This window comes from Lissotriton helveticus, chromosome 11, assembly GCF_964261635.1.
Source record: "Lissotriton helveticus chromosome 11, aLisHel1.1, whole genome shotgun sequence".
NCBI classification, from domain to species: Eukaryota; Metazoa; Chordata; class Amphibia; order Caudata; family Salamandridae; genus Lissotriton; species Lissotriton helveticus.
Window position 1 is genome coordinate 772,201,801 of NC_136072.1, and position 23,998 is coordinate 772,225,798.

Consider the following 23,998-nt stretch of genomic DNA (forward strand, 5'->3'; position numbering starts at 1 on the left):
GAGAGAGAGGGAGCTAGAGGGAGTAAAACAAGAGAGAGAGGGAGCTAGAGGGAGTAAGACAGAGAGAGAGGGAACTAGAGGAAGTAAGAGAGAGAGGGAGCTAGAGGGAGTAAGAGAGAGAGAGCGGGAGCTAGAGGGAGTAAGACAGAGAGAGGGAGCTAGAGGGAGTAAGACAGAGAGGGAGCTAGAGGGAGTAAGACAGAGAGAGAGGGAGCTAGAGGGAGTAAGACAGAGACAGAGGGAGCTAGAGGGAGTAAGACAGAGAGAGAGAGGGAGCTAGAGGGAGTAAGACAGAGAGAGAGAGGGGGCTAGAAGGAGGGAGAGAGGGAGCTAGAGGGAGCAAGACAGAGAGGGAGCTAGAGGGAGTAAGACAGTGAGAGAGGGAGACAGAGGGAGCTAGATGGAGTAAGACAGAGAGAGGGAGCTAGAGAGAGCTAGACAGAGAGAGGGAGCTAGACAGAGAGAGGGAGTTAGAGGGAGTAAGACAGTACCTAGCGCCGTACATTTTGACAGAGGTGGTCCATGCGGTAAGTCATGAGGGGGTGACACCATGAGTTACCCGCACCGGGTGACACCAACCCCAGTGAGGCCACTGGCTTTAGCGGCAGGAAACTGTCGCTAAAACGGCAATAATGGGCTTGATAATATGCCCTTGTGAATTCCCATAGCAGCCCAGGTTAACACCAGAACCTGGGCTGCTATGGGAATTCACAAAGAAATATAATCAAGCCCATTATCGCCGCTTTAGCGGCAATTTCCTGCCGATAAAGCGGTGATAATTTTATCACCTGTTCTTGATAATATGGCCCCTGATTTTTAACCCCGGCACTAGTAACAGTCCACCACAGCATGGCGCCTTCTGGCTAATTTTGATATGAGCACTACAATAATGTTTACCAATTCAATCTACATTAAAATGACAATTCGCACCATCCCAAGCCAACCTTCTAGCATTGGGTGCCCTGGAATAATCTGAATTGTCACACTTATAGGAGATCGATGGTTAGTAGTTCCATTGGTACTGCTATTGGCAGCGTTGGCAGGGGCAGTGGGTAGTGCAGGCTGCAGTGGGCTCCCAAGAAGGGCCCTGACACTTTTTAACAAATTAAGCACTGGACGTTTCTGACTATAATGCACTCCCAAACACCATTTCTAAACCTCCCCTTCCTTCTTGGCCAATTCACCCAACTAACCGGCACATATAACCAATACTTCCAATAATAATTTACTACTTCGGCTTCTAATCTACCCCCAATTTTCTATCCCCACTCAAAACACTACTAAACTTATGAGTACTCGAGAGCACAAATTTAACACATTTCCCTCAAATAATCCAAGAGGAAAAAAGTAAGCACATATTAGGAACCTACTATCTATTTAACTCTAATGTTGGATTCCAAAGTAGCATGCTACTCGGTGCAAAGCGCTTGAACGCCTCTTCAGGGGTAGAGTACGCTATATAAATTCACTGTGTACAATTACAATTGCATTCTTCATGGCGGCCCATCATTGTGTCTTACTGATTCTCAGCACAATAAACAAGCCTTTTATTTCGGAGCCTGTGGTATAGCCAGGAGGTGGCGCTCTTTGAGTTTTTATCCGCCCCATAGAATGGAGGGACAGCATTAGGACGGGGGGGGGAATATGCATCCCTTCTGATCTTGGACCCACGCGAGGCTTGTCAGGAAATACTTTGCCCTGTTAGCAAAACACAGATTTGACGCTGTGCCGGGGGGAGCGTGCAGCAGATGTCAGGGCCCTTTAAACCAAACAAAGGACAGCAAAGAACAATATTAACACGCTGTGTGCGCCTTCTGGTGAAATCCGAACTTGCCTCAGACGGGGAGTCATTGCCAAGGGCTGCTGAAGCCTTGCAAACTCGCGCAGCCGGGATTCGACGGGTCCGCCTGGGAAGGAGCGCAGAACTTGTGAGAAAGTTCCAGGAAAAGTTGAATTTACGGAAAAGTTACACTTGAATTTTAGAAAGACGTTTTGGAGAAGGTTGCACTGGAATTTTAAAGGTTCTCCTTTTTCGGGGATTGTGTTGTCAATTCTCCCTTCTCTTTGTTTCGGAATTGCTGCCCATCCTGTCGCTGGTCGCCAGGTACGATGGCCGCGGGGGTTCGCGGCATTGCCGTGCGTGTTGGCACGCCATGTGTGCTCCTGGCCGCATTCCTGATGCTGGCATGTCAAGGTCAAGACTCAAAGGAGGGCAAAGGGGGGCCATCCTGCTACGGAGGCTTCGATCTGTACTTTATTTTGGACAAGTAAGTGGCTTCAGCTTTCTTATACTTACCTTTCATAGCTCCAAGAACAATGCTCCAGGTGGCTTTTAAGCGCTGTACAAAGAACTGTATCAATCAGATATCATGATAACGATTAAGAGAGCGAAGATGGTAATATTGGATTTATGTTATTGTGTGAGGGAGCAGTTGCCTGGGACAGGGCATTAGAGGTACTCTTCGTGCACTGGAACATTGCCAATCTGCACCCTGCCGGAACTCTGGCTGGCAGAGGGTGATACATGCATATGGCCTTGGCATAGCCCCTTCTGCACTGGAAGACCGTGGGTCTGAAAAGTTACACCTGACACAGGCTTACGCTGGCCCAGATTGCTGGCAGTGCCTATTCTTCACTGGAGCAGTGTGAGGCTGTGATGCTGCGACTGGCACAGGGCGACACTTGCAGAGCCTTGGTGGTGCCCTTCTTCACTGGGGCAGTGTGAAGCTGCAGGAACTCTGCTAAGCACACTCTTGTGTGGTACAGATAGGGGGCAGTGCCTATTTGTTTGAGAAGTGTAAGGTTGTGATTGCTGGGACTGGCACAGGGCTACACTGGCAGAGCCTTAGCGGTACCCTTCTTCACTGGGGCAGTGTGAGGCTGTGATCTTGCGACTGGCACAGGGCTACACTGGCAGAACCTTGGCGGTACCCTTTTTCACTGGGGCAGTGTGAGGTTGTGATTGCTGGGACTGGCACAGGGCTACACTGGCAGAGCCTGGCGGTGCCCTTCTTCACTGCAGCACTGCAAAGCAGTGGGAGCTATGATTGGCACAGAGCTACACTGGCATAAAGCCATAGCGATGTTCTTCTCCACTGGAGCAGTGACAAGCTGCGAGAGCTAGGATTGGTTCAGGGTTATGTAGGCACCGTGCACTATCTATGTCTTTTCTTTACAAAGCAGTGTGAGGCAGCAGGAGCTCTCATTGGCACAGGACCACACTGGCACAGCGCGCGGCGCTTTGACTAGAGAAGTGTGATGCTCTGAGAGCTACGTGGGTGCAGATGGTTGGCAGTGCCTCCTCTTCACTGGAGCAGTGTGAAGGTTTGGGAGCTGTAATTGATGCAGGATTTATAAAATATACAGGGCACTGGCAAAGCCTTTCCTACAGCAACCAGTGGCACGGGGTTACACAGGACAGGAACAGAGCGCCGCGGTTTCTCGTCGGCAATCGAGCAGTGTGAGGCTCTAGGCGCTGTGCCTGGCACAGGGTTAGATGAGAACGGTGAATTAGCAGTGTCTATACTGGGTGCTCGAGAGAAGCTGGATGACGTCGGACTACTGCACTGCACTGCTTTGCTGGCTAAAGAGTTCTTGGAGCGCACCCAGCCTCCAGCACCGATGAGGCTGAATGGGAGTGAGTTTACCAGACAAAAGGTTTTCTAGGTACGCGCCGGCAGTGCACTGCAGCAGTGAGAGGCAAGCTGTGGAACCCCTTCCTGAAAGTTTGAGGCACCGAGCTCTGTGGTCTGTGGCAGTGAGAGCAACCGGAACGCAGCCTGCTACAGGGTTAAGTGGGCACATGGCACCAGTGTTAGTACGCGGGCGCTGCATGCCATAGGTTGCCTGGATACAGAGTGCAGTGCAGTGCACGGCGTCAGAAGGACGCGGACAGGCACGTATCTGATTGGATGCAGAGTTCTGGCAGTGCTCCTGGCGCACTGGAGCAGTGCACGGCGTCAGAAAGACACCGACAGGCACGTGGCTGATTGGATGCAGAGCTCTGGCAGTGCCCCTGGCGCACTGGAGCAGTGCACGGCGTCAGAAGGACACCGACAGGCACGTGGCTGATTGGATGCAGAGCTCTGGCAGTGCCCCTGGCGCACTGGAGCAGTGCACGGTGTCAGAAGGATGCTGACAGGCACATAGATGATTGGATGCAGAGCTCTGGCAGCGCTCCTGGCGCACTAGAGGCAGTGCACGGTGTCAGAAGGACACTGACAGGCACAAAGCTGATTAGATGCAGAGCTCTGGCAGCGCCCCTGGCGCACTGGAGCAGCGTGCGGGCTTCGGGGGACAGTCTCTGTGTCGCATGGGTGTCCAGCTTCAGAAGTGCCACTGGACCGCTGGAGCAGTGCGAGGTCTTCTGAGGGTTGCCTCTCGCCGTGCTAGTGGTACACTCTTAGGTGGCAAGGGCTCTGGTGGCATAGGGTACACAGGACTTTAAGTGCCCCTGGTGCACTGGAGCAGTGAAAGGCTCTGCCAGGCGCCGCGTTTGTTAGGTGTTGGGCTTTAGCAGCGCCCGTCATGCACCGAGGCAGTAATAGATCGCAGGAGCTCTGTTATACTTCAGTGTTGATAGTAGCAGGGCTTAAGCAGTGACCCCCGATGCACTGCTGCAGCGAGAGGCAGAATGAGTGAATGACCTCTCCCAGACGAGAAGAGATAACGATCATACGTTTATACCGCGCTTTAGCAGTGCACTGGTGCCCGGGGGGGGGGAGGGGGGTATGGGTGGGCTGGGTATACCGTGCCCCTGGTATAATACATTAGTGAGCGACTGAATAAGAAGGGATATGATAGATGCAGTGCTTTAACAGTGCCCCAAGAGCACTGTAGCGGTGAGATGTTAAATGATCGCTACCACACAAAGGGTTTGATAGACAGAGAGCTTTAGCAGTGCCCCTGCTGCACTGGAGCAGTGAGAGGCTGAACGCTCTGCCAGGTGTATGATTTGATAGTTTAAACACTTTACCAGTGCCCCTTGGCAGAATGATCTCTGGCAGATGTAGGGTTTGAGAGACGCAGAACACAAGCAATGCCCCTGGTGCACTGCAGTAGTTAAACGCAGCACACCCCGAGTGTCCCTGGTGCAATCACCGTAGCAGTGAACGGGTTCTACCAGTGCTTATTTTGAGCTGGTGCTTTCTGGTGCTCAGCACTGGCACCCAATCCTCGGCACCAGTGCTTATAGCACCCTTTAAGGACACACTTATTTAGACCGCATGTGATTTTCCCCACGCTGAGACTCGAACCAGGTTCTCCAGCTCCGAAATCGGCAGCTCTACAAATTAGGCCAAGTCCTCCCCAGGTTAATAAGTGCAGGAGGCAGTTTGCACCAGCACCTTTCTCCTGTTAGCGCTGTCTCCTGAGGAGGGGGGGGCGGGGGCGAATGAGGTCTGCCAGACAAAGGCTGCAATGAAGCAATTATAAAGATTTAAAGAGGTCTATCTGTGTTCCCGGTGCACTGCAGCAATGAGGGCTCAGTGAGCCCTATCAGTGGGGTAGATACAGAGCTCTGGCAGTGCCCCAGTGGCCTGGAGCAGTGAAAGGCTACATGAGGTCTGTCAGATGTGGAGTTGAGAATACAGAGCTCTAGCAGTGCCCAGTGCCCTGGAGCATTGAGAGGCTCCATGAGCTCTGTCAGACAAGGAGTTTATAGGTACAGAGCTCTGGCAGTGCCCCAGTGCCCTGGGGCAGTGAGAGGCCCCATGAGCTCTGTCAGATGTGGAGTTGATAGTTATAGAGCTCTAGAAATGCCCCAGGGCCCTGGAGGAGTAAGTGATCCAAGAGTTCTGTCAGACATGGAGTTTATAGGTGCGGAGCTCTAGCAGTGCCCCCCCTAGTGCCCTAGAGCAGTCAGAGGCCCCACAAGCTCTATAAGATGTGGAGTTTATATGTATAGAGCTCCAGCAGTGCCCCAGTGCCCTGGGGCAGTGAGAGGCCCCATGAGCTCTGTCAGATGTGGAGTTTATAGGTATAGAGCTCTAGAAATGCCCCAGGGCCCTGGAAGAGTAAGTGATCCATGAGTTCTGTCAGACATGGAGTTTATAGGTGCGGAGCTCTAGCAGTGCTCAGTGCCCTGGAGCAGTGAGTGGCTCCATGTGCTCTATAAGATGTGGAGTTTATAGGTATAGAGCACTAGCAGTGCCCGCACCCCCAGTGCCCTGGAGCAGTGAGTGGCTCCAAGAGCTCTGTCAGACATGGAGTTTATAGATACAGAGCTCTAGCAGTGTCCAGTGCTTTGGAGCAGTGAGAGGCTCCATGAGCTCTGTCAGACGTGGAGTTTATGGATACAGAGGTTTAGCAGTGCCCGGTGCTCTGGAGCAGTGAGTGGCTCCATGTGCTCTGTCAGACATGGAGTTTATAGATACAGAGCTCTAGCAGTGCACAGTGCCCTGGAGCAGTGAGAGGCTCCATGAGCTCTGTCAGACGTGGAGTTTATGGATACAGAGGTTTAGCAGTGCCCAGTGCTCTGAAGCAGTGAAAGGCTCCATGAGCTCTGTCAGGCGTGGAGTTTATAGATGCAGTGCTCTAGCAGTGCCCAGTGCCCTGGAGCAGTGAGAGGCTCCATGAGCTCTGTCAAACATGGAGTTTATAGATACAGAGCTCTGGCAGTGGCCACGTGCTCCGGAGCAGTGAGAGGCTCCATGAGCTCTGTCAGACTTGGAGTTTATAGATACAGAGGTTTAGGAGTGCCCAGTGCTCAGGAGCAGTGAGAAGCTCCATGAGCTCTGTCAGACGTGGAGTTTATAGATACAGAGGTTTAGCAGTGCCCAGTGCTCTGGAGCAGTGAGAGGCTCCAAGAGCTCTGTCAGACGTGGAGTTTATAGACACAGAGCTCTAGCAGTGCCCAGTGCTCTGGAGCAGTGAGAGGCTCCATGAGCTCTGTCAGTCTTTGAGTTTATAGATACAGAGGTTTAGCGGTGCCCGGTTCTCTGGAGCAGTGAGAGGCTCCATGAGCTCTGTCACACGTGGAGTTTATAGATACAGAGGTTTAGCCGTGCCTTGGAGCATTGAGAGGCTTCATGAGCTCTGTCAGACAAGGAGTTTATAGATACAGATCTCTGGCAGTGGCCACGTGCTCCGGAGCAGTGAGAGGCTCCATGAGCTCTGTCAGACGTGGAGTTTATAGATACAGAGGTTTAGCAGTGCCCAGTGCTCTGGAGCAGTGAGAGGCTCCATGAGCTCTGTCAGGCGTGGAGTTTATAGATGCAGTGCTCTAGCAGTGCCCAGTGCCCTGGAGCAGTGAGAGGCTCCATGAGCTCTGTCAAACATGGAGTTTATAGATACAGAGTTCTGGCAGTGGCCACGTGCTCCGGAGCAGTGAGAGGCTCCATGAGCTCTGTCAGACGTGGAGTTTATAGATACAGAGGTTTAGCAGTGCCCAGTGCTCTGGAGCAGTGAGAGGCTCCATGAGCTCTGTCAGGCGTGGAGTTTATAGATGCAGTGCTCTAGCAGTGCCCAGTGCCCTGGAGCAGTGAGAGGCTCCATGAGCTCTGTCAAACATGGAGTTTATAGATACAGAGTTCTGGCAGTGGCCACGTGCTCCGGAGCAGTGAGAGGCTCCATGAGCTCTGTCAGACGTGGAGTTTATAGATACAGAGGTTTAGGAGTGCCCAGTGCTCTGGAGCAGTGAGAAGCTCCATGAGCTCTGTCAGACGCGGAGTTTATAGATACAGAGGTTTAGCAGTGCTCAGTGCCCTGGAGCAGTGAGAGGCTCCATGTGCTCTGTCAGACATGGAGTTTATAGATACAGAACTCTAGCAGTGCCTTGGAGCAGTGAGAGGCCCCATGAGCTCTGTCAGAGGTGGAGTTTATAGATACAGAGCTCTGGCAGTGCCTTGGAGCAGCGAGAGGCTCCATGAGCTCTATAAGATGTGGAGTTTATAGGTATAGAGCTCTAGCAGTGCCCCCCCCCCCCAGTGCCCTGGAGCAGTGAGTGGCCCCATGAGCTCTGTCAGACATGGAATTTATAGGTGCAGATCTCTAGCAGTGCCCCCCCTAGTGCCCTAGAGCAGTCAGAGGCCCCACAAGCTCTATAAGATGTGGAGTTTATATGTATAGAGCTCCAGCAGTGCCCCAGTGCCCTGGGGCAGTGAGAAACCCCATGAGCTCTGTCAGATGTGGAGTTTATAGGTATAGAGCTCTAGAAATGCCCCAGGGCCCTGGAAGAGTAAGTGATCCATGAGTTCTGTCAGACATGGAGTTTATAGGTGCGGAGCTCTAGCAGTGCTCAGTGCCCTGGAGCAGTGAGTGGCTCCATGTGCTCTGTCAGACATGGAGTTTATAGATACAGAGCTCTAGCAGTGCACAGTGCCCTGGAGCAGTGAGAGGCTCCATGAGCTCTGTCAGACGTGGAGTTTATAGATACAGATCTCTGGCAGTGGCCACGTGCTCCGGAGCAGTGAGAGGCTCCATGAGCTCTGTCAGACGTGGAGTTTATAGATACAGAGGTTTAGCAGTGCCCAGTGCTCTGGAGCAGTGAGAGGCTCCATGAGCTCTGTCAGACGTGGAGTTTATGGATACAGAGGTTTAGCAGTGCCCAGTGCTCTGAAGCAGTGAGAGGCTCCATGAGCTCTGTCAGGCGTGGAGTTTATAGATGCAGTGCTCTAGCAGTGCCCAGTGCCCTGGAGCAGTGAGAGGCTCCATGAGCTCTGTCAAACATGGAGTTTATAGATACAGAGCTCTGGCAGTGGCCACGTGCTCCGGAGCAGTGAGAGGCTCCATGAGCTCTGTCAGACGTGGAGTTTATAGATACAGAGGTTTAGGAGTGCCCAGTGCTCTGGAGCAGTGAGAAGCTCCATGAGCTCTGTCAGACGTGGAGTTTATAGATACAGAGGTTTAGCAGTGCCCAGTGCTCTGGAGCAGTGAGAGGCTCCATGAGCTCTGTCAGACGTGGAGTTTATAGATACAGAGCTCTAGCAGTGCCCAGTGCTCTGGAGCAGTGAGAGGCTCCATGAGCTCTGTCAGATGTTGAGTTTATAGATACAGAGCTCTGGCAGTGGCCATGTGCTCTGGAGCAGTGAGAGGCTCCATGAGCTCTGTCAGTCTTTGAGTTTATAGATACAGAGGTTTAGCAGTGCCCGGTTCTCTGGAGCAGTGAGAGGCTCCATGAGCTCTGTCACACGTGGAGTTTATAGATACAGAGGTTTAGCAGTGCCCAGTGCTCTGGAGCAGTGAGAGGCTCCATGAGCTCTGTCAGACGTGGAGTTTATAGATACAGAGGTTTAGCAGTGCCCAGTGCACTGGAGCAGTGAGAGGCTCCATGAGCTCTGTCAGACATGGAGTTTATAGATACAGAGCTCTGGCCGTGCCTTGGAGCATTGAGAGGCTTCATGAGCTCTGTCAGACAAGGAGTTTATAGGTACAGAGCTCTGGCAGTGCCCCAGTGCCCTGGAGCAGTGAGAGGCTCCATGAGCTCTATAAGATGTGGAGTTTATAGGTATAGAGCCCTAGCAGTGCCCAGTGACCTGGAGCAGTGAGAGGCTCCATGAGCTCTGTCAGATGTGGAGTTGATAGTTATAGAGCTCTAGAAATGCCCCAGGGCCCTGGAGGAGTAAGTGATCCATGAGTTCTGTCAGACATGGAGTTTATAGGTGCAGAGCTCTAGCAGTGCTCAGTGCCCTGGAGCAGTGAGAGGCTCCATGTGCTCTGTCCGACATGGAGTTTATAGATACAGAACTCTGGCAGTGCCTTGGAGCAGTGAGAGGCCCCATGAGCTCTGTCAGACGTGGAGTTTATAGATACAGAGCTCTGGCAGTGCCTTGGAGCAGCGAGAGGCTCCATGAGCTCTATAAGATGTGGAGTTTATAGGTATAGAGCTCTAACAGTGCCCCCCCCCAGTGCCCTGGAGTAGTGAGTGGCCTCATGAGCTCTGTCAGACATGGAGTTTATAGGTGCGGAGCTCTAGCAGTGCACAGTGCCCTGGAGCAGTGAGAGGCTCCTTGAGCTCTATAAGATGTGGAGTTTATATGTATAGAGCTCCAGCAGTGCCCCAGTGCCCTGGGGCAGTGAGAGGCCCCATGAGCTCTGTCAGATGTGGAGTTTATAGGTATAGAGCTCTAGAAATGCCCCAGGGCCCTGGAAGAGTAAGTGATCCATGAGTTCTGTCAGACATGGAGTTTATAGGTGCGGAGCTCTAGCAGTGCTCAGTGCCCTGGAGCAGTGAGTGGCTCCATGTGCTCTGTCAGACATGGAGTTTATAGATACAGAGCTCTAGCAGTGCACAGTGCCCTGGAGCAGTGAGAGGCTCCATGAGCTCTGTCAGACGTGGAGTTTAAGGATACAGAGGTTTAGCAGTGCCCAGTGCGCTGAAGCAGTGAAAGACTCCATGAGCTCTGTCAGGCGTGGAGTTTATAGATGCAGTGCTCTAGCAGTGCCCAGTGCCCTGGAGCAGTGAGAGGCTCCATGAGCTCTGTCAAACATGGAGTTTATAGATACAGAGCTCTGGCAGTGGCCACGTGCTCCGGAGCAGTGAGAGGCTCCATGAGCTCTGGCAGACTTGGAGTTTATAGGTGCAGTGCTCTAGCAGTGCCCAGTGCTCTGAAGCAGTGAGAGGCTCCATGAGCTCTGTCAGGCGTGGAGTTTATAGATGCAGTGCTCTAGCAGTGCCCAGTGCCCTGGAGCAGTGAGAGGCTCCATGAGCTCTGTCAAACATGGAGTTTATAGATACAGAGCTCTGGCAGTGGCCACGTGCTCCGGAGCAGTGAGAGGCTCCATGAGCTCTGGCAGACTTGGAGTTTATAGATACAGAGGTTTAGGAGTGCCCAGTGCTCAGGAGCAGTGAGAAGCTCCATGAGCTCTGTCAGACGTGGAGTTTATAGATACAGAGGTTTAGCAGTGCCCAGTGCTCTGGAGCAGTGAGAGGCTCCAAGAGCTCTGTTTGACGTGGAGTTTATAGACACAGAGCTCTAGCAGTGCCCAGTGCTCTGGAGCAGTGAGAGGCTCCATGAGCTCTGTCAGATGTTGAGTTTATAGATACAGAGCTCTGGCAGTGGCCATGTGCTCTGGAGCAGTGAGAGGCTCCATGAGCTCTGTCAGACATGGAGTTTATAGATACAGAGCTCTGGCCGTGCCTTGGAGCATTGAGAGGCTTCATGAGCTCTGTCAGACAAGGAGTTTATAGGTACAGAGCTCTGGCAGTGCCCCAGTGCCCTGGAGCAGTGAGAGGCTCCATGAGCTCTATAAGATGTGGAGTTTATAGGTATAGAGCCCTAGCAGTGCCCAGTGACCTGGAGCAGTGAGAGGCTCCATGAGCTCTGGCAGACTTGGAGTTTATAGATACAGAGGTTTAGGAGTGCCCAGTGCTCAGGAGCAGTGAGAAGCTCCATGAGCTCTGTCAGACGTGGAGTTTATAGATACAGAGGTTTAGCAGTGCCCAGTGCACTGGAGCAGTGAGAGGCTCCATGAGCTCTGTCAGACATGGAGTTTATAGATACAGAGCTCTGGCCGTGCCTTGGAGCATTGAGAGGCTTCATGAGCTCTGTCAGACAAGGAGTTTATAGGTACAGAGCTCTGGCAGTGCCCCAGTGCCCTGGAGCAGTGAGAGGCTCCATGAGCTCTATAAGACGTGGAGTTTATAGGTATAGAGCCCTAGCAGTGCCCAGTGCCCTGGAGCAGTGAGAGGCTCCATGAGCTCTGTCAGATGTGGAGTTGATAGTTATAGAGCTCTAGAAATGCCCCAGGGCCCTGGAGGAGTAAGTGATCCATGAGTTCTGTCAGACATGGAGTTTATAGATACAGAGCTCTGGCAGTGCCTTGGAGCAGCGAGAGGCTCCATGAGCTCTATAAGATGTGGAGTTTATAGGTATAGAGCTCTAACAGTGCCCCCCCCCCAGTGCCCTGGAGCAGTGAGTGGCCCCATGAGCTCTGTCAGACATGGAGTTTATAGGTGCGGAGCTCTAGCAGTGCCCCCCCCTAGTGCCCTAGAGCAGTCAGAGGCCCCACAAGCTCTATAAGATGTGGAGTTTATAGGTATAGAGCCCTAGCAGTGCCCAGTGACCTGGAGCAGTGAGAGGCTCCATGAGCTCTGTCAGATGTGGAGTTGATAGTTATAGAGCTCTAGAAATGCCCCAGGGCCCTGGAAGAGTAAGTGATCCATGAGTTCTGTCAGACATGGAGTTTATAGGTGCAGAGCTCTAGCAGTGCTCAGTGCCCTGGAGAAGTGAGTGGCTCCATGTGCTCTGTCAGACATGGAGTTTATAGATACAGAACTCTGGCAGTGCCTTGGAGCAGTGAGAGGCCCCATGAGCTCTGTCAGATGTGGAGTTTATAGGTACAGAGCTCTAGCAGTGTCCAGTGCCTTGGAGCAGTGAGTGGCTCCATGAGCTCTATCGGACATGGAGTTTATAGATACAGAGCTCTAGCAGTGCACAGTGCCCTGGAGCAGTGGGAGGCTCCATGAGCTCTGTCAAACATGGAGTTTATAGATACAGAGCTCTGGCAGTGCCCCAGTGCTCTGGAGCAGCGAGAGGCTCCGTGAGCTTTGTCAGACGTGGAGTTTTATAGATGCAGTGCTCTAGCAGTGCCCAGGGCCCTGGAGCAGCGAGAGGCTCCATGAGCTTTGTCAGGCGTGGAGTTTTATAGATGCAGTGCTCTAGCAGTGCCCAGGGCCCTGGAGCAGCGAGAGGCTCCATGAGCTTTGTCAGACGTGGAGTTTTATAGATGCAGTGCTCTAGCAGTGCCCAGGGCCCTGGAGCAGCGAGAGGCTCCATGAGCTTTGTCAGACGTGGAGTTTTATAGATGCAGTGCTCTAGCAGTGCCCAGGGCCCTGGAGCAGCGAGAGGCTCCATGAGCTTTGTCAGGCGTGGAGTTTTATAGATGCAGTGCTCTAGCAGTGCCCAGGGCCCTGGAGCAGCGAGAGGCTCCATGAGCTTTGTCAGACGTGGAGTTTTATAGATGCAGTGCTCTAGCAGTGCCCAGGGCCCTGGAGCAGCGAGAGGCTCCATGAGCTTTGTCAGACGTGGAGTTTTATAGTTGCAGAGCTCTAGCAGTGCCCTGGAGCAGTGATAGTCTCCATGAGCTATGCAACAAATATGATTGGAAAGTCCTGAGCTCTAGGAGGACCCCTGGTACAGTGCAGTAGTGAGAGGTTCCTTGCGCTCTGCAGGTGCATGTTTTGATGGATTCAGAGCCTTAGCAATTCCTCTGGTGTACTGGTGCAGTTAGAGGCTGTGGAGCTCTTCCATACACAGGGACTGACATAAAGTGATCCTCAGCAATACACCTGTTGCCTTGCTGCCCTGAGAGACCAGTGGGTAGTAGAAGATACAGTGTTTGATAGACCTATAGCACTGCCCTGAGAAAGTGAGAGACTGCTGGACCTCCGCCAGACAGAGGGTTTGTTATACATAGAGTTTTAGCAGTGTTCCTTGCATACTGCAGCAATGGGAGCCTGGATGTGCAGTGGCAGATTCAGGGTTTCATAGATACAGAGCTCTAGCAGTGCCCAACCCGCCCTGCTGGCTCCGCCCACCCTCGTCATCAGCCTATTTAGGCTCCGCCCCTTTTTTGCCGAGTGTACTCGAGCAGCCCTGTGGCAGAGGGCTTGCTCGTGGGGGGCACTTGACATTTATTTTAAAACTTACCTGCTTCCTCTGCTGACTGCAAGCAGCCCTGCTCCTTCTCAGTCCCGCTGACTACGAGCGGTGGACGCCTATCTCTTTTTAAAAAACCCTTCCCAACCCGCCCTGCTGGCTCCGCCCACCCTCGTCATCAGCCTATTTAAACGTCCCCCATGCGTCAGCGCAGCGGACGAGCGCAGCGGGCGCGCCAGAGGCGCGCCGGAGTTAAGCCCGTCTGCGCCCGTCCGCGGCCGGACGGGCCCAGGGGCCAGGGACGCTGCCTCTGCCATCTCTTATTCCCGCTCCACTCTAATGAGTCTACAAACCATTGCTTGCCCTCTACCTCCCTCTACCTGGACCAGGATCTCCTTATTGGGGATCCCAGGTCACTCTTCCCCTTTGCTGGGGCCGTCGTCATCTTTCATCCTTCCTGTCCCTGCCGAGTCGCAGCTCCGGGTATTATACCTCAACACTCGCTCCATGGTCAGGCATCAAGCCGATATTTTCCATCTTCTTATGACAGAGAAGCCAGATGTCCTTTTACTATCTGAGACCTGGCTCACTGACGACTCCCTCCCCGACATCCTTGCTGCACTACCTCCTGACTACTTTCTGCTGAATACCAACCGACCTGGAGGCCGCTCCGGTGGAGGGGTGGCAGCGGTAATACGGAAGAATCTTAAGATCATTGCCTCTGCCAATATGACCCTCCCCGATGTGGATAACCTGGTCCTCCGTCTTGGGACCGAGGTAGGCGCTGTCACCCTTATGGTACTTTACCGTCCCCCCCACCCCATGCCTTCCTTCCCCTCCTCCTTTATTGAACAGTTAACCAATCTTGCCACCTCTTCCCCCCGTACTATCATTGTCGGGGATTTCAATTACTGGTTCCAGAATGAGGATGCCGGCCCCCATGCCACCGAACTGTTCGAGGCCCTCTCGAGCTTGGATTTTACACAACTAGTCAGGTCTGCCACTCATAGCGGTGGCCATATCCTTGACCACATCTGGGCTCACGGGGTCAAGTCCTCCTGCCCATTCTTAACACCTTGTGTGTGGTCCGATCACTTCTTAATTTACACCACCTTTTCGGCCGTTGGCCAGATCAGGACCCCACTGCAGGAGGGCGGTACCGCACGCAAGTGGAGAGCCGCCGACTTCTCCAAACTCTTATCTCATCTCTCTCTCACCCGTCCCTTGTTCCCCACAGACTCAAGCACTGACGAGCTTCAGGGGCAAGTTTCTGACTGGCTCACTATAGCCAGCGATACTTTCGCACCTTTAACCAAGTGTCCCCGATCCCGACACTGTCATTCCCATAAATGGTTTACCCCTCACCTTAAGACTTTGCAGTTAGAACTCCGCCGACTCGAGCGCAGGTGGAGGAGAGACTACTGCTTACCTAGCAGAAGTGCATATGTGGCTGCGCGGAACGAGTATAAAACAGCCATTTCCGCCGCCAAAAAAGCTTATGCCTCAGACAAAATTTTATCTGCCCCCTGCAAGTCTAAGGAGATTTTTAAAATCCTCAACGAATTTACCTCCGATCCTAGGACACTTCCGACTCAGGCCCCCACACAAGAATCATGTAACGCGCTGAGCACTTTCTTTGTCCAAAAAATTTGCCTCGATCAAAGATACCATTCCGACTACCCCCCCTGGCGCCGGCCCCGCTTCTCCCCCCCATAATGCTCTTTCTTTTACACTTTTCCCTCCCTTAGATCCTACCGCTTTGGCCACACTGGCCACCCGCGTTAAATCTGGATCCCCAGACGACTGTTGTCCCCCCACCATATTACGAAATATCTGCCACTCTTTACCTGATTGTATCCTTCCCCTACTGAATTCTTCTCTGTCGTCCGGTACGGTACCCCGCTCCTTCAAGGAGGCCGTGTTGGTGCCTCTACTGAAGAAGCCTGGGGCTGATACCGCCGTCCCGGCGAATTACCGCCCCATCTCTCTCCTGCCTTTTTTCTCCAAAATTTTGGAAGCCCATGTCACCACCTGCCTCTCACAGTTTATTGAGAACTCCACCTTTCTTGAGACTAACCAGGCCGGCTTCAGACCCGGCCACTCTACGGAGACTGTCATCTTGGCTGTGCCGGATGCCCTGAGAGACGGTGCTGACAAGGGTACCCCCCAGGCCCTGGTTTTATTAGATCTGTCGGCTGCCTTCGACACGGTGGACCACAACATCCTTCTCCACCGTGTCGAGCAAGCTGGCATCCAGGGCCTGGCGTTGGCATGGGTCAAATCCTTCCTGACCGGGAGGTCTCAGACCCTTAGCCTGGGCACTTTTAGAGCTCCTCGGGAGCACTTGCCCTGCGGGGTCCCTCAGGGCTCCTCTCTGTCCCCCCTTCTTTTCAATCTTTATCTTCGACCCCTTCTCTTTTCCTTGAGGCAGTGGGACGTCACCGTTTTCAATTACGCGGACGACCTGCAACTCATCTTCCCTCTTGATTCCCCCTCTGCTATTCCCAACTTTCAGGCAGTTATGTCCCACATCCTATCGTGGATGTGCCAAAATCAGCTTAAGCTGAATCCCGGAAAGACGGAGCTTCTTCTCCCTGGCAAGAGCTCTACCCACTGGGGTCCGCATTTTTGGCCGGCAGAACTTGGCCTTCCCCCCACCCCTGTGGCCTCGGTAAAAAGCCTAGGGATCACTATTGACTCCGGTCTCTCCCTCGGGCCCCAGGTGGGGACAGTTGTCTCCTCCTGCATGTTCCAGCTGCGCAGGATCAGGAAGGTGGCTTATTTCCTCACTCCTGAAGCTCTCCTGCAAGTAATCATGGCCCTTGTCCTCTCCCGCTTAGATTTTTCGAATGCTATCTATCATGGTCTGCCCAAAACATCTCTCTGCAGACTACAATTCGTTCAGAATCAAGCGGCGAGAGTGGCCTTTGGGATTCCGAAATGGCAATCCGCCAAACCCCTCCTTCTAAAACTGCACTGGCTCCCCGTCATCTCGAGGGCAGCCTTTAAGATCGGCTGCCTCACCTTTAAATCCTTATCTGGTTCCTGTCCTGTTTTTTTGAAATCTCTCATCAGGACCTACAGCCCCTCTCGGAACCTGAGATCCTCTCATCTGCACCTCTTACTCACTCCCCCTGTCAAACTCTGCAGATCCGGAGGCCGGAGATTTGCATTTCTGGCCCCCAAACTCTGGAATTCCTTCCCCCTCTCTCTTAAAACCTCCAATTCCCTTACCCTCTTCCGTAAATCCCTAAAAACTTGGCTCTTCCCTCAATCTGGCTAAACCCTCCCAGTCCCCCAGTTGTCTGCCAGCGCCAGGAAACCCATGGTGTCAGCGCGCTTTATAAATTCCCCTTACAATACAATACAATACAATACATTAGAGAGAGGCCACATGACATCTGCCAGGGTACACCAGATGTGCTTAAAAAGTAGCGGCCTCATTTACAAGCCCATAGCGCCACCAGTGCATCACTTTTTTTCACACAGCGCAATGGGCTTGCTCATATTTACAAGGCCACGTTAAGTCACCCAGCATGACTTTTCATGGCCTTGTAAATATGGGCCCCTTTCAGGCATTACTCTGTGTGAAAAGGGTGTTGTTGTAGGTTTTCCCACGCAACATCCATGGAACCTGACACATTCCCAGATTTACAATGTATGGTAAAGCTGGTAATGCATCAGAATCCAATGCATCCCCAGGGGAGGAGTAAGAGGAGCGCAAAAAGATGTGTCCTCTTTCTATGCCTGGTTCATTCTGAATTAGAAAAAAAAACACTTACCTTCGAAATGCCAGCCACCGCCTCTCCTGCATCCTCTTCCTTCTTCCTTTCTCCAGTCACCCGGCAGCAGGAAGCGTTCAGGCACACAGGCTCCCCTGAGCCAATCACAATGCTTCAATGCAGCGTTGTGATTGGTCTGAGCGCCATGGTTTGGTGCTCAGACAGGAACAGGGAGTCTGTACATGTTCCCCACCAGGCTGTGCATTACAGCCTGGTGGGGGGACATGCAAAGTGCGCATGAACAGTTTGGCCGGCCCAAAGCCGGCCGGCCAAATAGTTCATGCACACTTAGGGAGTGGAAACCACTCCTCACCTCCTCTGGCCAGCCCAGCCCCGCCCCAAATGTAAGTGCATATATACCTTCTTAATTATGAGCAATCTCTGCACCTTTCCATGCTTCCCGCTGGTGTTGTAAGTCCACTTAGCATAGGATTGGTCTCTTTAATAAATATTTCTATTAGTGTAGGCAGAGATTAATTTATTAGGACAACTCCTAATGAGAGCAACAATGGGAGAACAGTACGGGCCTTATTTAGCCTTTGGAGGTTGGAATACTGTGTCACAAATGTGACCAATATCCCTTTTGCCTTATTACAAGTGCATAATATCCTATGTCATCTGTGATACAGATGGTATATCCAGGGCCCGCTTTAGTGCAGCTGGTGCTTGGTGCCCCCCATAATGACCTCCTTCTACACAAATTCCCTCACTACCACTCTCCAAGAGTGCCTCTCACCTATCCATAGCCCATCTCTGGCACACATTTTATTTTTTTTAAGTGCTACTCATAGTTCACTCACACTCAGTTTCGTGATCTGCATGGTGCACATTCTTTGCAGCAGGCACACTATCCCTTTGCACTACTTTATGATGAGTAAAAACCGCCAGTAGGCAAAATTCCAATCTTTCACCAGCAGTAACATTAATCATCAGCGTTACCGTGACATTTTTATTTTTGTTTGATAACTGCTGGGCAAACAAGGTAGTTCACATGTTTTTTAAACCCATACTTTTTTTTTTAAACACACCGCCCCACCAAAGTTAGCAGCAGGTGCGGCTGTACCGGTGGCACTGCACTAAAACCGACCCTGGATATATACGTCAAGTTTGTGTGAAACTGAATATCCATCACAACTGTGATGGAATACCCTGTCTGGCAAACTCTAAATCGAGCCCTAAGAGATTAACTGCATCCAGGGCTTCTCATCATCAGTATGCTTTTATGATTGATAGGGACATTTTCTTGCAGTTTTATGTAGCGCAAGCTCGCGCCAACGGCATTTGAACGCCTTACATAAGCACCAGTTGCCTCACACATGGACACATTCATTTTTTTTAGACACAGGGGGCCCGATTCACAGAATGAATTTAAGACTCAATCCTAAACTTACTACTTTTATTGTGTTATAATTTTTTATTGACATTTTTAGAAAATTACATCATAAGTACAATAAAGTTAATAATAACTTACAATTTGAATATGAATAAATATACAAAATATATGGAAAAGAAAAAAATGCATATATGACAATTACTAAGCACCAATAAATAACACTTACAACTATAAAGATAAATAGGAAGGTATACAGTTGAATTAATATGGTGTGAGAGACGTTAAATATTTAAATAATGCAAGCAACATATATAAGAATTATAAAAGTCTTAAAGAATGAATCATATGTTAACTCAATAGATATATAAATTGAGTATATAAATTAAGCATTATGTATAACTACAAATATAGAAAATAGTAACATAACAAATCTCCTCAGTCCTTGGAGTAATTCATCTGTAAAGTCAAAAATTGTAAAATATATCAAGAAAAATGTATTGAATGGAATATAGAAAAACAGTTGATATAAGAACTAACAAAGCGTATCAACAGAAGTTATATGAAGAGAAATGAGAAATGAGATGTCAATAAAATATATTATGAATAAAAGAGAATTAGAAAAGATAGAATAATAAAATAATAATACAACAAAACTACAAGTTAATATAAGAATAGGAAAGCATGAAAATCAGGGGTGAAAGGAGGGAAGGAAAAGAGAAAGAGGGGTATATTATCAAATATCAGATCAAGGGGTATTGGTATCCACTCCTGGAATGTTATCATCAATATCCATGCCACTATTCAGGTTCAGGAAAGGTGACCAAACACAAAGAAATACGTCAGTTTGATTTTGAAGATTATAAATTATTCTCTCATGAGAAGCTGTTTGGAACATAGTTGTCAACCATTCTTCTTGCGAAGGAGGAGATGGAGATTTCCAATGGCGTAAAATACATATTTTTGCTGTGGCCACTGCTGTGTGAAAAAGACGACATTGAGGTTTGTTGAGTTTTGGAGATAACTGAAGGTGATGAAGAATAATAACAGCAGGAGTGAAAGGAAGGTGTAAAGGCATTGTAGAAGATAAGATTTTTCCCACATATGCCCAGAAAGGTTGAATCAACGGACAATCACATATAATGTGTGCTGAGTCACAGTTCAATCAATCAATCAGGGGTTTGTTAAAGCGCGACTACTCACCCGTAAGGGTCTCAAGGCGCTAGGGGTGGGGGGGGGTGCAGGTTCCATTCCATCAAGGAGGGGGTCTGTCGAAGAGCCAGGTTTTGAGGTTTCTTGCGAAGATGGGGAGCGATGTTGTCTGTCTGAGGTGGAGCGGAAGGGCGTTCCACACTTTGGCAGCGAGGAAGGAGAAGGAGCGACCTCCCGATCTGGTCTTTCTGGTGCGGGGGACCACGGCGTAGGAGAGCTGGGCTGATCGTAGGGTCCTTTGGGGTGCGTGGAATTTGAGTCGGCTGTTCAGGTATTCTGGTCCGGTGCCGTGGAGGGCCTTGTGTGCGTGGGTGAGCATCTTAAAGGTGATTCTTGCCTCGACGGGGAGCCAGTGGAGTGTGCGCAGGTGCTGGGAGATGTGGCAGTGTTTTGGCAGGTTGAGGACCAGTCTTGCGGCGGCGTTCTGGATGTTCTGTAGCTTGCGGATGAGGTTTTTGTTTATTCCGGCGTGGAGTGCGTTGCCGTAGTCGAGTCTGCTGGTGACCAGGGCGTGAGTGACTGTCTTTCGGTGTTCAAGGGGGATCCATTTGAAGGTCTTACGAAGGAGGCGGAGGGTGTGGAAGCAGGAAGATGAGACAGAGTTGATCTGGCGGTCCATTTTGAGCTCGGAGTCCAGGATGATTCCCAGGTTGCGTGCGTGGTCTGTGGGGGTTGGCGGGTTTCCGAGGGCGGTGGGCCACCAGGTGTCGCTCCAGGCGTCGGGGTTTTGGCCCATGATGAGTACTTCTGTTTTGTTGTGTTTAGTTGTAGACAGCTGTTTTTCATCCATTTGGCGACGGCTTCCATGCCTTCTCGAAAGTTGCGTCTGGCGGTGTTGGGCTCGTTGGATAGGGAGAGGATGAGCTGGGTGTCGTCTGCGTATGACACGATGTTGAGTCCGTAGGTTCTGACGATGGGGGCAAGTGGAGCCATGTAGACGTTGAAGAGCGTCGGGCTGAGGGAGGAGCCCTGGGGGACTCCGCAGGTGGTAGGTGTGGGGTTCGAGAGGAAAGGGGGGAGTCTGACCCGCTGCGTCCTGCCGGAGAGGAAGGAGCAGATCCAGTCGAGGGCCTTATCCTGGATTCCTGCGTCATAGAGTCTGCGTATTAGGGTGCGGTGGGAGACTGTGTCGAACGCCGCTGATAGGTCGAGGAGGATGAGGGCTACTGTTTCTCCTTTGTCCAGTAGGGTGCGGATGTCGTCTGTTGCGGCGAGGAGGGCGGTTTCCGTACTGTGGTTTTTTCTGAGGGCGGATTGGGAGGAGTCGAGGATGTTGTGTTCTTCAATGAATGTGGCGAGTTGGCTGTTGATGGCTTTTTCGATGACTTTCGCTGGGAATGGGAGCAGGGAGATGGGTCTGTAGTTTTTGAGTTCGGTGTGGTCCGCTGAGGGTTTCTTTAGGAGGGGGTTCACTTCGGCGTGTTTCCAGTCGTCGGGGAACGAGGCAGTCACCAGGGAGCGGTTGATGGTGTGGCGGAGCATGGATGCGATGGTGTCGGCGGCTCTGTTGAAGATGTGGTGGGGGCAGGGGTCCGTGGGGGCCCCTGAGTGGATTGACTTCATTGTCTTCAGTGTGTCTTTGGTGGTGAGGGCTGTCCAGTCATCAATCGCTGGTTTCCGGGTGTCGGGGGTTGTTGGTGAGGGTTCAGTGTGTTGGTTGTCTTCGCCGAAGTTGTCGTAGATGCTCTTGATTTTGTGGTGGAAAAAGGTGCTGAGTTTGTCGCAGAGGTCTTGTGAGGGAGGGATGTCGGTAGACTCGCTGGTGGGTTGGGCAAACTCCTTGATGATGCTGAAGAGTTCCTTACTGTTGTGTGCATGGGTGGAGATTCTGTCTTCAATCGCTGTTTTCCTCGTTTCTCTGATTAGTTGATAGTGGGCGTTGGTGGCGGCTCTGAAGTTGTTGTGGGCTTCTGTGGATTTGGTGGTTCTCCAGGCCTTTTCGAGGCAACGGCATGTGCGCCTGGATTCTCGAAGTTAGGTGGTAAACCATCTGGCTTTCTTGGCATGGGTATTGTTGTTTTTCTTGAGGGGGGCTATGGTGTTGGTGCTGTCCGCGATCCATCCATGCAGGGTTCGAGCTGCGGTGTTGGGGTCGTCGTTTTCCGCGATGGTTGGGGTGGAGTTGTTGAGTGAGGAGGTGAGCTGGTCGTCTGTGATTTTGGTCCAGTTTCTTTGTGGAAGCAGGTGCTGGTGTCTGTAGATGGTGGGTGTTCTGAAGGTGAAGTGGACGCAACGATGGTCAGTCCATGGAAGTTCGGTGGTGTGGCTGAAGGTGATGGAGTTTCCTGTAGTGAAGAGGGGGTCGAGGGTGTGTCCTGCTGAGTGCGTGGGCTCGGTCACGATCTGGCGGAGTCCAATGTTGTGGAGGTTGTCCAGGAGGCATGTGGTGTTGGGGTCCAGTTGATTGTCGAGGTGGAAGTTGAGGTCTCCCAGCAGGGTGTAGTTGGTGGATGCGATGGCCTGCGGGGAGATAATGTCCGTGATGGAGTTGTTGAAGGGTCCGTGGGGCCCAGGGGGTCGGTAGATGAGGGTTCCTCGGAGGGCGGCGGTGGGGCTGGCCAGTATCTTGAAGTGAAGGTGTTCCATCAGTTCTGTGGACTCGTCAGGGAGTGTGCTCAGGCGGAGGCTGGATTTGTGGATGATGGCGATTCCTCCTCCTGGGTGGGTGGGGCAGTCCTTCCTGGAGATCTTGTATCCTTGGGGGATGGCGATGGCGATGTCCGGTCCCGAGGTGGTGTTGGTCCAGGTTTCGGTGAAGAATGCTACGTCCGGGGTGGTGCTGTCAAGTAGGTCCCAGATTTCTGTGGCGTGTTTGTGGAGGGATCGGACGTTGAGGAGGATGCATTGCAGGGTCTTCGGTTCGGTTGTGTTCTTGTGGGCGGGTTGTGCTCGATCCATGTTCTTGGCGGTGCTGCAGGTGTGCCGGCAGCGGTGACAGCTGAAGGGTCCATGGGTGTCGGCTGGTGATGCTAGCTTGCAGTTGTTGTTGCAGCCTGGGTTGAGTGCGTGGAGTGCTGCTGGGTCGTAGCGTTGGCGGGGCAGAGGTCCAGGGTTCCTGGTGCTGGTCGCGGACGGGTCACAGACGGGCGCAGACGTGCTTGCCTTTGACGCGCCTTCGGTGCACCAGTGGCCGCCATTAAGTAGGGGTCGGGGAGGGCTGGACAGCTGGGAGGCGGGAGCGGGGAGGGGAGCTGGATTGGGCCGGTCGCGCTGGGGGGGATGGGGCCGCGGGGGCAGCAGCGGCGGGGAAAGGTAAAGGGAGGAAAGAAGGGATAGAGAAAAAGGGAAAATAAGCAGAAATAAGGCACAAAAGAGCAGAGATGCAGAAAAGAGCAGAAAGGTGAAAGATAGAAAGAGTAGAAAAACGAGTGAAGGAGCAGAGGGAGAGAAAGGGAAAATGGGCAGAAATAAGGCGCAAAAGAGCAGAGATGCAGAAAGGTGCAGAAAGGTGAAAGATAGAAAGAGTAAAAAAAACGAGTGAAGGAGCAGAGTGAGAGAAAGGAGACAGAGGTCCACTGGACCACCAGGGATGAGGCGCAGGGAAACCTGCGAGCGGAGAAGGGCCTCGATCACCAACACTCAAGAGTGCAGGGGCAGGGGCACCTCACTTAATGGTGGCGCTGCGAGGGTGGGAGAGCAATTTCACTGACAATGAGACAGTTAGTGTTATCACATCTCCAGCAATTGGCATGGGAAATTAAACCAGCTTTCTTTAATCTTGCAGGAGACCAATGCCAATCATGAAGAATCTTAAATAGGCAAAATTTAAGTCGAGCTTCACGGGTTCCTTTATCTAGATTCTCCATTATTATCTCCCATGCATCAGTTGTGTAAGAAATTGAAAGTCGTGACTGCCATTTAAATTGTAGTGTCTGTGTTAGAGGTTGAGAAAAAAGATGTGATGTAAAAACTCTGTATAAACCAGATATCACTCCTTTATGCTTACCCCAAGTATTTAGGTAGGATACTATCTGTGAATTTAACAGCACCGGTGAATGTGAACCTAATTGTTTTTCCAAACATTGCTTGAGCTGATTATATTGTAGGGATTGATGCGATGGAAGACCGAATTCTTCTTGTATTTGTGTGAATGTTTTAAAGTCACTATTATAAAAATTTGTATCTAATGTTTGAAT

General features: G+C 51.5%; 1 protein-coding gene across 1 annotated transcript in view; it reads left to right on the forward strand.

Annotated features, from left to right (window-relative positions):
• The first annotated feature begins 1,837 nt into the window (after window positions 1-1,837).
• Window positions 1,838-23,998, forward strand: part of ANTXR1 (ANTXR cell adhesion molecule 1) — a 551,130-nt gene continuing 528,969 nt past the window's right edge. Inside the window, exon 1 of the mRNA XM_078666668.1 lies at window positions 1,838-2,267. Within this exon, the coding sequence (XP_078522794.1) occupies window positions 2,110-2,267 (158 nt within the window). The 5' untranslated portion in view covers window positions 1,838-2,109. The remainder of the gene's footprint in view (window positions 2,268-23,998) is intronic.